Source organism: Erpetoichthys calabaricus, chromosome 3 (genome assembly GCF_900747795.2).
Source record: "Erpetoichthys calabaricus chromosome 3, fErpCal1.3, whole genome shotgun sequence".
Lineage (NCBI taxonomy): Eukaryota > Metazoa > Chordata > Cladistia > Polypteriformes > Polypteridae > Erpetoichthys > Erpetoichthys calabaricus.
The window spans coordinates 29,845,774-29,861,379 of record NC_041396.2 but is presented as its reverse complement, the minus strand read 5'-3'; the positions used below and the strand labels follow the sequence as shown (position 1 = coordinate 29,861,379).

Here is a 15,606-nt window from a genome sequence, read left to right as displayed (position 1 = left end):
ACTATGTAGAAAAGTGATGTCATTTGTTTTTGAAATTCTTAATAAATAGAGTTAAATAAAAGGAAGGAAACTTTTTGAACGTCCCTCGTACATAATATAAAAATATCATTATTGTCTTGCGGTTTAACTCCTCAAATATCCATCCCATATCTGAGTATACGAGAAGGTCTAGGGGAGACCACTCCCGATTTTTTATTAAACAGAGATATTTTACTAATACCTGAATTTCGTTATTATAATATAAAATGAGTTGCCATTTTTAGGGACAAACAATAACCAGTAATTAGTAAAATACAGAACTTGTCATTGCAGATATTTTTGCGAAAAACAAAAGCTGCTAACTACACCATATTACTATTTAAAAATAAACATTGAATGATTAAGTATTTCTGAAAATAATAATTTGAAACAAATTTTTTAAATGCAGAATTAGTCGCTGCAGATATTTGTTCATAATTACAGAAGCTACTTTGTTATCCTTGAGATTCAGCACTGGAGTGTTTCCACCACATTTAACATAAGTGGAAATGCAAACTTGTCTTCTCTCCACATACAACAATCAACTCAGCAGAAAACACAAAAGCATCGCGTAGGGTGGTGGCAGCAGTCAGGTAAGCTGCGAAGGACGTGGCCAGCCCTGGCACCTGTGTGTCTCTGATGTAGAGGTATCACTGTCGTCATTACAATACAATACAATACAATACAATTTATTTTTGTATAGCCCAAAATCACACAAGAAGTGGCCACAATGGGCTTTAACAGGGCCCTGCCTCTTGACAGCCCCCCCTTGACTCTCTAAGAAGACAGAAAAAACTCACAAAAAAAACCCTTGTAGGGAATAAAATGGAAGAAACCTTCGGAAAGGCAGTTCAAGAGAGAGACCCCTTTCCAGGTAGGTTGCCTAAAAAAGGGGTCAATACAACACAATACACAGAACAGAACACAAGTAATCCTCAATACAATATACTAGTGCAACAGAAATATTACAAGTAGAGAGCAGAATTCAACAGTAGATGATATCACATAATACAATTAGACTGTCACATCTTTGCCATTATGCTAAAACTAAAGTTCTTTATGGCAGTGAGCCATGTGACTTTCCTTTCCCTTTTTCTTGTTGGTTTCATACCATCAGCCCATTCCAACTCTAATTACAGTTCAGTAGCTGCAATGCTCTGCTGTGTGCTGATAAATGTGAGCAACCACGAAACCCGAATTGCCGTGCGTGTGCGGGACATCCGTCCGATCACTCTCTGGATACTGGAGATACAGTTTAATGCCAGCTGTAAATGGAATTTAGCTAAACTTTATAAGGTGTGGCAGACGGCCGGGGGTCTTACCCAGTCGGGACACCCTTCTGAGGAGAGGACCATGGAAGAGGACATGTCAACAGCAGTATCTCCCCTGGGACACGAGAGGGCAGCCTCCCTGATTTGCATCAGGGCCACGGGCTTGGAGCTTAGAAGCCCATGGCCACCAACAGGGGGTGCATGGACAGCTCTGGAGCCTTGGCATGCAGCACTTCTGCAACACCCGGAAGAGGATCGGAGAATATCTGGAGCACTTCCAGGTGCAGTATAAAAGAGGCCGCCTCACTCCATTCAGGAAGCCAGAGTCGGGAGGCAGAGGACAGAGCTTGCGGGAGAGGAGTGAAGGTGGCAGTAGAAGAGAAAGGAAAGCAGTACTGTGAGCTTATTTGACTGCTGATTTGTGCACTGTGTGCTGCAATGGCAGTGGTGAAAATAAACGTGTGTGTTTTGGACATTGGGTGTCCTGTGTCTGTCTGTAGTCAGGCTGATCTTCCATAAAGGATACAATCTATATATATGAAGTGCCCTTTAAAAGAGGGTCTTTGAGAAAACTGTAATTGCAGCTGATAAGTAACGTGTTTTAAATAAGGATGACGAGTGTTGGGTTAAAAAGATTCAGACCACGGCCGTTACGTTTGACACTCCTGTTATAGCTTGATCGTTAGTGATTTAAGTAAGTGTCTGCTATTTTATAATTATTCAATTCATCTTGTGGTTGTCCAGAAAGTTTACTGGGCCCACTAGTGGTCTGCAGCCCCCCCAGTTGAGAGTCTTGATAAACTGAAGAGTCAGCCCCAGTTATGTCCTCTGTCATATTGCCAGTCATATTGTGGGTTTCTATATTAACACTTGTCTCGTCTCCCATTAGCCTCAGGGTCCGCTGCTCCTCAGCCTTAGTCACAGCATCATTTTCCTTCCCAGACTCGTGCTGCCTGACTTGTCTTTGATGTCTGCAACTGTTCATGAGGACAGAATTTTAAAGACGGTACAGCAAGCTGCAGCCCACATGAAGGACCACAGGACCAGCTGCCTCCTGATCTCCTCCAGATCACTCGGGTACACAGACCCCCCTTCTGCCACAGCAGAGAGAAGTGGCACAAAGCACTAACCATGACAAGACACCCCCCCGGCCCCCTCCCCATCCCTGCAGTGTACAAACATAAAATGGACCAATGCAACTCACCCCCTGGAACAAGAATTAGAAAGAAAGGCAAAAGAAAGAGCTCACCTCCCCTCAGCAGCTTAAGATGGCTCCTTGGGTAGAGGCTATGGGGGCAAAATGGAAAGAGACATAAACAAAAATGTAAGGGCCATGACAGGTGACAATCTCTCATTAGTCCAGAGATGATCAGCACCCTTTGAAGATACTGCTGCACAGCAGATTAGCACCCTGAGACCAGAACCCTGAAAAGATGAGGGCAACAACAGGAGTGGCAGCCATAGTAATATACAAACTATTGAGTACAGTAGAATTCTTACTGGCTTGTATGACCAACAAGCAACACATCACCACTTTCTGTGGTCATAATGAACATGAATTTGTTATAGCAAAGAAATTCAGCATACAGTATACAGAACCAAGGTCACCCAATGTAAGATGTCCCATACAACTCCCATACATTTCTTCACCAGTTGATTACAACCCAAAAGTGGGTCTCAGATTTGCCACCCTGGGGTTGCAAGATGGTCTTGTTTATAATGGCAGTGGATCGCAGCAAGACTCCGCTCCAACGATTGTCCTCTAATCAGCAAAGGGGAACCCCGACTCTGCACTGACGACATAGCGCTTGAATTACCATGGGATGCCCCGTTAGGTCGAGAAAAAAATAAACAAGGGAAATAGTGGGAAGTGACACGTAAAACGTTGAGAAACACTGCCCTACAAGAACACAGTTGGCTTGTTGCTTTGCAGCCAGCCAACCTGTCCCTCCAGGTGGGAGGCCTATGGTGAACAATGGCTAAGCAGTGTTGACTGTCAGGACTGTCTCATGGTCAGTGGCTCAAGAATATCAACAGCATTCATTTGCCTTGCTATCCACACCATTGCAGCCCAAGGCAGCCTTCAGTCCACCACTCGGTTAGCACGGACAATTCAACAGACCTACAAATCACAGGATGTCTTTAGCCATCACCCCTGAACCTGCCCCTGAGGGACCGCACGGCCAGATCCATCTTGTAGACTGGAAGACGACTGATTACTTGTGACGATGCCCTAGCGAGATTCTGCACAGTGACTGTAATCTTTCACTTGCTTTTCTAATAATTTGGCAGTGCGGATTCTGAAGCACAGCTGCAGGTTACATATTGACTGATGCACCTCATTCCACATTTAAGCCGCCAAGACAAGTTGCTCTGCTGAGCAATGGCCGTGTGTGGGTGTCCACTCCTCCTCCTCATCCTTCTCCTGACAGCAATTTTGCAGCCTCTGACTGCTATGCTGCTAGGAACAAGTGTGTGTGTGTGTGTGTGTGTGTGTGTGAAGTCTCGTCCACCTTGCCAAATCTGTGCCTGCCACTTCCTATTCTGCACAAATTGTTCCTGCTTATCCTTCCCAGCTGCTCTGTCGTCCTCAATTCTTCACTCACTCATCCTACCCTCGTTCTTGCCTTTAATTCTTACTGAGCAAACGTCTGCTCTCACTGACCACTGTTTTTGTTGGTCAGTACCTCATGTGGACTGAACTGGGCTATGACTCCATCAGCATAAAGCAAATATAACAGGTATTCTCAAATGTTGTGCCCACCTGATGTCTGCATTTACTCATAACTGCCTTTTTTGAAATATTAAACTCGCTGTGCCACCGTGATGCTGGTGCACTCGCTGTCAATAACATATGTAAGCACTTAGGCTTTAGGGTGGCACGGTGGCACAGTGGTAGCGCTGCTGCCTCGCAGTTAGGAGACCTGGGTTCGCTTTCCGGGTCCTCCCTGTGTGGAGTTTGCATGTTCTCCCCGTGTCTACGTGGGTTTCCTCTGGGTGCTCCGGTTTCCTCCCACAGTCCAAAGACATGCGGGTTAGGTGTATTGGCGATTCTAAATTAGCCCTAGTCTGTGCTTGGTGTGTGGGTGTGTGTGTGTGTCCTGTGGTGGGCTGGCACCCCGCCCAGGGTTTGTTCCTGCCTTATGCCAGCAGACCCCCATGACCCTGTGTTAGGATATAGCAGGTTGGAGAATGACTGACTGACTTAGGCTTTATTATTATACCTTTGTAGTGTGCTAAAGCAAGGCACTATATTAAATAAAGCTTCTGCATGTAAAGTGGCCTGGCATGGACTTCATTCCCACTCACTGGACATATTGTTGAGCAAGTCTCATAAAATTCAAGAGTTCACACCAAGATGGTCTTCACTGTACAATGGCACTGCATAAAAATAAACTGCTCAAAAAAAAATTAAAGGAACACTTTGAAAACACATTAGATCTCAATGGGAAAAAGAAATCCTGCTGGCTATCTCTACTGCTATGGACTGATATGGTGATGTGTTAGGAATGAAAGGATGTCACATTGCTTGATGGAAATGAAAACGATCAACCTACAGAGGGCTGAATTCAAAGACACCCCGAAAATCAAAGGGAAAAAAATGATGCGGCAGGCAGGTGAGTCCATTTGGCCGAAATTTCATTGCAACAACTCCAAATCATCCTCAGTAGTTTGTGTGGCCCCCACGTGCTTGTATGCATGCCTGACAACATCGAGGGGGAGGGGTATGCTCCTAATGAGATGACGGATGGTGTCCTGGGGGATCTCCTCCCAGATCTGGACCAGGGCATCACTGAGCTCCTGGACAGTCTGAGGTGCAACCTGGCGGCGTCGGATGGACCGACACATAATATCTCAGAGGTGTTCTATTGGATTGAGGTCAGGCGAGTGAGTGTGGGGGCCAATCAATGGTATCAATTCCTTCATCCTCCAGGAACTGCCTGTATACTCTCGCCACATGAGGCCGGGCATTGTTGTGCACCAGGAGGAACCCAGGAGCCACTGCACCAGCATAGGGTCTGACAGTGGGTCCAAGGATTTTGCACTGATACCAAATGGCAGTCAAGGTGCCGTTGTCTAGGCTGTAGTGGTCTGTGCGTCCCCCCATGGATATGCCTTCCCAGACCATCACTGACCCACCACCAAACCGGTCATGCTGAACAATGTTACAGGCAGCATAATGTTCTCCACAGCTCCTCCAGACCCTTTCACATCTGTCAAATGTGTCTTCAAGGTGATCTTTCACTCATCTGTGAAAAGCACAGGGCGCCAGTGGTGGACCTGCCAAGTCTGGTATTCTATGGTAAATGCCAATTGAGCTCCACAGTGCTGGGCAGTGAGCACAAGGCTCACTAGATGACGTCAGGCCCTCAGGCCACCCTCTTGAAGTCTGTTTCTGATTGTTTGGTCAGAGACATTCACACCAGTGGCCTGCCTGCTGGAGGTCATTTTGTAGGCTCTGGCAATGCTCATCCTGTTCCTCCTTGCCCAAAGGAGCAGATAGCGGTCAGTCCTGCTGATGGGTTAAGGACCTTCTACGTCCCTGTCCAGCTCTCCTAGAGTAACTGTCTCCTGGAATCTCCTCCATGCCCATGGGTGACATAGCAAACCTTCTGGCAATGACAGGCACGTACTGATGTGCCATCTTGGAGAAGTTGGACTACCTGTGCTACCTCTGTAGGGTCCAGGTATTGCCTCATGCTACCAGTGGTGCCACTGACCGTAGCCAAATGCAAAACGAGTTAAAAAACAGATGAGGAGGGAAAAATGTCAGTGGTCTCTACCTGTTAAACCATTCCTGTTTTGGGGGTTGTCTCATTGTTGCCCCACTAGTGCACCTCTTGTTAATTTCATTAACACCAAAGAAGCTGAAACTAATTAACAAGCCCCTCTGTTACTTAACTGACCAGATCAATAGCCCAGAAGTTTCACTGCCTTGATGCTATACTTGGATTAAAAAGTGTGCCTTTATTGTTTTGAGCCGTTTATATAACAAGGTTGTCCACTGCTGTCTCATTGAGACAAGCATGAAATTCCTCAGGTCGCACTCTTATCCATTTTTTATTCTCAAAAAAAGTGCATCCCATGTGGTGAACAATTGTTTGACAATATCTATAACTTCTATACGTTAAGTAACTTGTTCAGCCAGATTCAGGGTCACCAGTGAGAAGTCACTCATATTCTTACCCCTCTCTGTTTAAAGGTTGGCCATGAATCCAAGGACTCCAAGACAATAATAACTTCAGATGTGACACCACTCCTGCACATACCCAATTACAGCTACTGGGCCAACTGGCACCAAATCCAATCTGCATATCTCTGGGATATGGGAGGAAACCAGAGTACCCAGGGAAAACCCCACACAGAAATATGAAGTACATGTAAACTTTATACAAAATGATCAACCCAGGAATTGAATCTGGATCCTTAAAGCTCTGGGAGAAGCAGTGTAAACCATCTGGGCCAAGCAATGACAGACTTGTCTCATCTCATTTTCTGTACCACTTTTCCTGATCACAGCTGACAAAAAAACAAGAAGCCATGCTGGTCAGTCCAGACTTTCCCATTCATGACATCAGAGAAGGAATTCAAAGCATAGCAGGTCTGCTACTGGGACTCCACCTGGTAGGCCATGCCTTGTACATCGACATGGAAAGCCACCAAAAACAAAAACAAAATTGGCTTTTTTTTGATTCAGAAGATCCAGTCACACTACTCTGAGGTCCTTCAGAAATGATGATTCCTCACATGACCAACAATGCTGCTTTTACACTAGCAGGGTAGCTGAATGTCTGAATTTGAACTGGAATCCAATCTGCTGTCCAAGCTGTTTACATTACACAGTCCAGATGTGGCCCGAGTGTTTAAACACGTGTTAAGCTTACGTGAAATGTTTGCGCTGCAGAGATTGATCTTGATCTTATACTGGCGGCATGAAGTAAAAATGCAGAGACCACCCCAGAATGGAGGACCAGATTACCACAGGCAAATATTAATCTGCCCCATTTTTAAACACACTATTTCCAGTGCAGAGTTTCAGAGAGCTGGAGGTTATCTTAAAAGCAGTGAGTGAAATGAAGGAACCAACCCTAGATGGCATTCTGGGCCTTCACTCACTCATTTGCCTATCCTCACTTGCTTATACTGGAACACTTTAGGGTTAACTGCCTAAATAGGTATGTCTTGGGAACTGCTGGACAAAATCAAATTTTACTACTAGGCTGGGAGGCAGCACGGTAGCGCAGTGGTAGCGCTCCTGCCTCGGAGTAAGGAGACCTGGGTTCACTTTCCGGGTCCTCCCTGCGTGGAGTTTGCATGGGTGCATGCGTGGGTTTCCTCTAGGTGCTCCGGTTTCCTCCCACAGTTCAAAGACATGCAGGTGGGGTGCATTGGCACATCCTGAATTGTCCTTGGTGTGTGTGTGTGTGTGTGTGTGTGTGTGCGTGTGTGTGTGTGTGCGTGTGTGTGTGTGTGTGTGTGTGTGTGTGTGTGTGTGTGTGTGTGTGTGTGTGTGTGCCCTGCGGAGGGCTGGTGTCCTGTCTGGGGTTTGTTCCTGCCTTACGCCCTGGGATTGGCTCCAACAGACCACCGTGACCCTGTGTTAGGATATAGCGGGTTGGACAATGACTGACTGCTAGGCTGGGAACGTGTGCACCCACCACACGACGATTGGGACCTGAGCGCTGCCATCAGCAGGTGACACCTCAGCACCAAACTGAATAGTGTGTTTTTTTTATAGTTGCTGGTGTGTCAATCCTGCCACCCAATTGCAGGGTTGGATGCAGATAAAAATCAAATTGGAGAAAAAACTAACATAGACACTGGGGAAGCATGCAAACTCCATAGAATACGTGAGCTTGTCCAGGATTTGAATTCAAGATTCATCACCCCACACCATTGTGCCATCTGGTCGAACTTCTATTTAATGCTGCTTGTTTCTGGTCAGGTTTACAGGGAAAAGATTTCTTAATGGTCCTGCAATGTCACTTATACCTCAAACCTCCAGGAGATGAGTTTCAATTCCTGTTCCTATGGAGTCTGTACACTTTTATGGTGTCAGCAGAGTTTTCAACAGATTTCTGGTTTTCCTTCGATTCCCAGAGATATCCCGTAAATGCCAAAAGTGACTCTACTTCGTTGGGCCCTTAACCTGCAATTGCTCCATCCTGAGTATGACGTTAATCTGCATGAAGGCCCTCCAACCTGCAGGGAAAAACTTGGGGGTTAGTGGCAGAACTCCAGCCACCATAAAAAACCTTCAGATGGTCCATTCCAACTTAAATAGTGTGGTGCTGTGGTGTCACCCATTGTATGGCTGCACTCGGGTCCTAATCTGGGACCCTGAGTTGGTTTGTCATGTGGTGGGTGCGGCAATGCGCTGTATCAGCTTGTGCTCCTAACCTCCTCCTCCTCCTCCTCCTCCTCCTCCTCCTCCTCCTCCTCCTCCTCCTCCTCCCAGAGATATGAGGGTAAGATTAAATGGCCACCTTAGCTGACCTGTAATGGGTTGTCCTAAAGTTCAGGATTAATTCCTGCCTTTTGTCCTACTCAGCACAAACCTGTAGGATAACAAAATGGACAGATAGTTCATGTGAAAGTCTGGCAAGTAACCAAACAAGTCTGATGGACTGAATGGTCACCTCTCATTTGTCAAATGTTTCAGTATTGAAATGGAATGCATGTTTCACTGCCTGTGCAGGGACAAGCAAGAAAAGATTGCAAGACCAGAAGATGAAATGCCTTCAAAAGCCAAGCCTAGATTCTTTAATTCCAACAAAAATCAAAGTCAGAGAACAAAGCAGGGATTCTATTAAGCCAGAAAATCAAACAAGAAAGCTCGCACCAACAAGGAAAGGATCGTTATTCAATCTTGGACAGCCAGGAAGTGTACGGGGCAGACTTTTATACACTTGACCATTAATGACTAGCGATGAGCAAACCCCGCTGAATTCACTTCGTATCGAATTTGGCAAAAACGTGGAAAATGTCCAGGAATATCGGTGAACTTGGCAAAATGCATTGAAGTCAATGAGGATGGAAAAACTGGACTAGTCTTTAATGGATTATAATGCTGAAATGGTCTTTTAAGTGTTGCTGCCATTTTTCCTGGATAATTGCTGTGATTACAATGTTACTTAAGCCATGAGGCAGCAGTGCTAACCACTGTATCACCGTGCCACCCTGGGATAAAATTCTACTTCACAATCACTACAACTAACCAACACCCACACTGCCCGCGATGCAAGGGATCAGCGTTAAATACTTAGGGGGCTGATCTGCGCTAATCCAGTGAAGACACAATGCACAATTGATCTATGCAGAACAACAAACTACTTTCATAACATTCTCATTATGGTCAGCTAATGCACCCCTTAAATGAAAATACATGCCATAAATTATTCATGCATGCATGAAGGAGATCGGGCACCAAACATAAAGCACCTATGTGTGTGTACAGTATCTACGGATCGGATTGGGAAGTGACATCCCCATCCAAAATGGCTGCTACTCCTCTGTGATGCTGCACTGGCCTTGGAAAGCATCATGGGGTGCTGGGAAAAAAAAAACTTGTCTAAGACAGTCAAATGATGAATTTTCAGAGAAATATTCAGCGAACAAGGTCGCTGGTAAAAAAAAATCCTTTGGCAAATTTTTGCCCGTCAACAATACCAATGGCACACACGGCGTGGCCCCGGGATATTAGCCATAGCAACCGCTACTGCAATAACATATACAATAATAACATCCATGAGAAAACAGAATGGCATCACAAGAGGACTTGGAATATTTTACAATCCCAAAAATCTAATAGCAGAAATTAAGACAGCATATAACAAAAGAGGAAAAAGATCAGAAAAGACGTGAAAATAAAGGCAGAAACAAATGTATTATTAAACCAGATCAGGACACCATGAACTAAGGGACCCACTAATACAAAGTCAAAAACTGAACAATTACTGTAAAAAGGAGCTCCTTTTATAGGCCGCAGTGTGTAGCAGTGCTACCTTTTTGGTCCCCAGCAATCCCCACTCTACTGCGTAGGTCACGGGACCCTTCTGTTGGACAACAGTTGCCAGGCCGAACCACTTTGGAGCCAATTTAGCCGTGAATTCATCTGAGGCTTTGGAGAGGGGATGAGTCCTGATCCAGACTTTTTCTCTCCTCAACCGAAAATTGTAAAAGCTTATGTCTCTGGTTGTACGATTGAGACTGTCTGGACTGAGACCCTCTCCAAAGCCTCGGATGAATTCACGGCTAAACTGATCCGAAGTGGTTTGGCCTGGCAACTGTTGTCCAACAGAAGGGTCTGGTGACCTACGCAGTAGAGGGAACCAAAGAGGTAGCACCGCTACAACTGTATGTGACTGCAGTATGCAGCCTACTGATGTCAGTCACGTTGCATCAACAACATCTGATGTCACTCGCAATAAAGCCTACCAATATCACTCAGGACACTTTTGCGTCTTTCTTGACACACCAATTCCAAGGCATACCTCGCGCAATGTTCCCATAAAACATTCCTACATCATACCCACTGTTACGCTGTGGGAGGGTTACCATACTCTATCTGTAAGTCTGGCTTGTTGATCCTTTATCAATACGTTCACCACAAATAGCTTGAGTTATCTTAACAGTGACGATGGGAGTGTATTGACTGACATCATCAAGCGTGTCACAACTGACATCAAAAGGCAGGTCGATGTGGACTTCAGTGGACGCAGGCTGCGGTCAGACCCTTCTCTTTATGACCGACGTCTTCAGGTAGCCCTGCTCCTTCTGATAGTCCATTGCTACCTGAAAAGTGTGCCCCTCTCAGGCAGGGACCATTAACATTATAATGTAGTCTAAAATCAAATCCTCACAATGCCGGCTGTGAAACCGCTCCAGTTTTAGGATAAAGTAAGAAAAAATAACCATTCTTCATATACATGAGGTAGTTAAAATTAAGGAGCGTCAGTAGGCTCTGTGCTCTAGGAACCAAGTTACCCAAACTATTCTATAACATTTTAGTAATTATTTACAAGCTCTGATGCTGATCTTTCTGAGCATAAAACAGGTCATTACGAGAGCAATTGACGAGAATTCATAATTAATTGCAGAATTACAGTATTGGTGGGTTCTCCTAGTGTGCCTCTTTCTCTTGCACGATTTGGCTCAAAAACTAATCAGCACATCATCATCTCGTAACAGGCTTAAATTTCGGGTTTGGTATTTTTTCGTCCAGCTCTTTTAGCTCTAGACCAGTGGTTCCCAACCTTTTTTTGGCCATGCCCCACCTCTAAAATCATGATGTCCCCCACTGTAACATATACCTTATTCTTATTATTACCTATTCACAAAGTGGACTCCTACTCACGTGGAGGAAGCCCATAATGTCATTCATTTGGTCTAAACAAGCTTCCAAAAAACATGGAAACAAAAGAGGGAAAGGATAGTTGAAGTACTGACAAAGAAATCACTAAGAAACTGTTAAAAAATAATTATTATAATATGAAGTAATATGAAAATACAGTTTTGAAAACATATAATAAGAGTCGTGATATTCATAAATATAAAATAATTTTAATGACAGCTTTTTCTGTGTATTTTTGTTATATTGGAAAATTTTATAATCATTATTACAATTCATATTATTTTAATGGGAAAAACGATTTCTAAGTAGAAAAACTCAAGCCGGTTGTAAAATCATAAATTAAAGGGTTATTCACCATCCCTTCTATGTTTATATAAATATATAGATGTCTCTGTAAAAAATAAAAATAAACATTTATTTTTCCATCATTTTTAACAGTGAATTTTATAAATTGTTTAACGTACCTAAATTCTCGAATTGCCCCCCCTTCCTAAAAAATCAAATTGCCCCCCAGTGGGGCGTGCGCCTCACGTTGGGAATCACCGCTCTAGATCGTCCTCAAGAAACTGCGACACGCACACACACACACACCCATCATCGAGATATCAGTGTTTTCCGTATCAGGGGGTCCTAAAACGTCGAGATCCGTGCGAAAAATGGAGATCGAAATTTTTGACGAATCCAAAGCTTTCGCAAAGCAATAAGAGAAAATTTGCAAAATGTCAAAGGACGATATGATATCCATGCGCTTATTATACCTGCAAAGTGTTAAGGGACATCAGCAGATACTTTTCTTATCTCGGAGGGCACTTACTCCACTTCATTTCCATCCCATTTTTCCAAGTCACTCTGCCTTCCCAAACTGGAATTGGGTTGATGGAGGGATGGGGTATCACTACCCGGATGTGTGGCAATACTAGAGGAGCGACATCAAAATGCAAATACTACAGCACACGCTATGAGGGAGAGCGTGGACCCACAGTCTGGGTCAAAATTGGTGTATATTGTCAAACAGTTGAGACTCCTTTCATTTTACTGTATATCCATTTGTTTTGTGCCTCGTTCACCTAATTTATTAAATATGATTTTTTTTTTTTTTTTTATTACCACGCTTCTTTTAACTTCACCTGTTTGTTGTCTGGTACAAATCTTGTAATCGATATTTAACCCACTTCCTATTGTCCAAATGACTTGAAATTTTGCACACTTACTTAGTTCCGGTGACAATACATGAATCAATAATCAGTGTCACAAATCGATCAATTAATCCATGTTGAATAAGAAATGAAATCTTCATATGAGGAATAGTTCAAGATTTCACTAATAGATGGCGCTAGTAACGGATAAAAATATTAAAGGAAGTGTTCAAATATTGATTACAAAATTATACTAAAACAAACCCAAGACAAAAAAGTTGAAAATAATATATATCCATCCATTTTCCAACCCGCTGAATCCGAACACAGGGTCACGGGGGTCTGCTGGAGCCAATCCCAGCCAAGACAGGGCACAAGGCAGGAACCAATCCTGGGCAGGGTGCCAATATTATTATCCATCCATCCATCCATTTTCCAACCCGCTGAATCCGAACACAGGGTCACGGGGGTCTGCTGGAGCCAATCCCAGCCAACACAGGGCACAAGGCAGGAAACAATCCTGGGCAGGGTGCCAACCCACCGCAGGACACACACAAACACACCCACACACCAAGCACACACTAGGGCCAATTTAGAATTGCCAATCCACCTAACCTGCATGTCTTTGGACTGTGGGAGGAAACCGGAGCGCCCGGAGGAAACCCACGCAGACACGGGGAGAACATGCAAACTCCACGCAGGGAGGACCCGGGAATCGAACCCAGGTCCCCAGATCTCCCAACTGCGAGGCAGCAGCACTACCCACTGCGCCACCGTGCCGCCCAAATATTATTATTAATATTATTATTATATTATACATATACTATATATATTATATTATATATTTACTTTTTAAAAAAACACTCTTATTTTAAATTATGTGTACTAAAAAGTAAAAAATAAGTCTCTCATACATCCATCCATCCATCCATCCATTGTCCAACCCGCTGAATCCGAACACAGGGTCACGGGGGTCTGCTGGAGCTAATCCCAGCCAATACAGGGCACAAGGCAGGAACCAATCCTGGGCAGGGTGCCAATATTATTATTAATATTATTATTATATTATACATATACTATATATATTATATTATATATTTACTTTTTAAAAAACACTCTTATTTTAAATTATGTGTACTAAAAAGTAAAAAATAAGTCTCTCATACATCATTCGTAAAATAAAAGCGTGGGCGCTTTTCATCAATCAACATTCAAAAACACTTCTTAAAATCCTAGCAAAAGCGCCCACCTTTTATTTGGAGAGTGATGTATGAGAGACTTATTTTTTACTTTATAGTACAATTTTTTGAACTTAATATAAGCGTGGTTTTTAAAAAGTATTTTTTTTATATACAGTATATATATTTAATTCCCAGATCTTATTTTGATGCTTCTGGCTTTAAAGGATCAGGGACTTGAAAAGGTCCCCTATAATGAACTGGATACGGGGTGGGGTGTCATAAAATGGATGGATTCCTCCTCCCTGTACACCCCCTTTCCGTCTCACACTGCTTCACGGGCTGGCGATTCCTCTCATTAGTCACGCCGATGTCCCGTTTCGTGCGCGCTTGTCTGCCGCATATTGGCTTCCAGAGGATCAGCTCCAGAGAATACAATCTTTGAACCTTTCAGCACAGCGCTAGTGGAGACAAATTGCCTGTGTGTTGCAGCTCCGGTGAGTAATCTATATTAATAGCTGGCGAGCTTTCAACGCACAGTGCATATGTAAACTCCATTAACAAGGGCAGCTCCCCGAGCGCTCCGTGTCACTCCGCTCCTTGGCTTTGGGGACTACTTTATTTAGAAGGCTGCAGATGCAGAATAAAAAAAAAAGATGCCAAGCAGCCCTGCCAAACATCAGCATGACTCCCACCTGGCTTGGAAACTCTCGTGGGTCCCTGAGCCTGCTTACTGATACTCCAGCACAGTAACTCCCTTCGCATAAGGGTGGCACATCTCACTCAATACTAGTGCCCATGTTCAGCCACTGCAGCTTGCTAGGTGCCAGTTCTGTCTCTCACTGGTGTCCCTACTTGGCAGACCAGATAACAGTTCTGTGTTTCTCTTCTTGTTGTAAACCTCTGCCTCCCATACACGTGCTTACCCTCCTACCAAGCACTTGTCTGAGTTTATTCGCTTGCAGTCTCATCAGAGGGTATTGCGGTACTAATTCTGCTTCCCACTGGTGTGCCAGCATGCCTCCCCTATGGCCCTAAGCTGTCCTAGCTGCTTCATTGTTTCTTGTGGTGCCCTGCTTCACCCATTGAAGCTCTAGCTCAGTTTCCTACTATATACTCTAGCGTCTGTTTACCCTTGATCTTTACCCTCCAGGGTACCAGCTCTCCTACCCCTGCCTAAAAGCATCCCAGCTTAGCTCCGCTACAACTTAAAGGAATGCCAGCTCTGCATTTCTCCTCCACACAGGTGCCCAAATGTATCTGCCAGCCTAATGCCTCAGCTTGATCTCTCTTGCTAACAGATGTTGCAGAGCACAATGTTCCCATGCCTACTGAGATGCTCACTCAGCATACCACCGCGCCAGATCTCCGTGTGCCCTCTTTTGCACCTGGTTGTCGCAGCACAGTGTCCTTATGCTCACCTGTGCCCTCGTGTCCTAATGCTATCCTAATTTTGTCCCTTCAGTTGCCCACTGGTTTCCTGTTTTGGCTTGCCACTTACTGGTGCTGGTGTCACTGGTCAGCCCTCTACCACATACTGGCATTCAATTTTGATCTCTCTTACTATCTACTGGTGACTCAGGCGAGATTTTAGCACTGGCTGCTGTGGTGGTCTTCATGCAGATCTTGTATTACATATAATTTGGGCA

General features: G+C 44.4%; 1 protein-coding gene across 2 annotated transcripts in view; it reads right to left on the bottom strand.

The window, feature by feature from the left end:
* LOC114647865 (chemokine-like protein TAFA-5) overlaps positions 1-15,606 on the bottom strand; it is an 87,030-nt gene that overhangs the window by 29,682 nt on the left and 41,742 nt on the right. Inside the window, exon 4 of one of the 2 annotated variants that reach the window (XM_028796536.2) lies at positions 2,539-2,576. The exons of the other annotated variant lie outside the window; for it this stretch is intronic. Coding sequence (XP_028652369.1) covers positions 2,553-2,576 — 24 coding nt within the window. The 3' untranslated portion in view covers positions 2,539-2,552. The remainder of the gene's footprint in view (positions 1-2,538; positions 2,577-15,606) is intronic. 2 annotated transcript variants of the gene reach the window in all.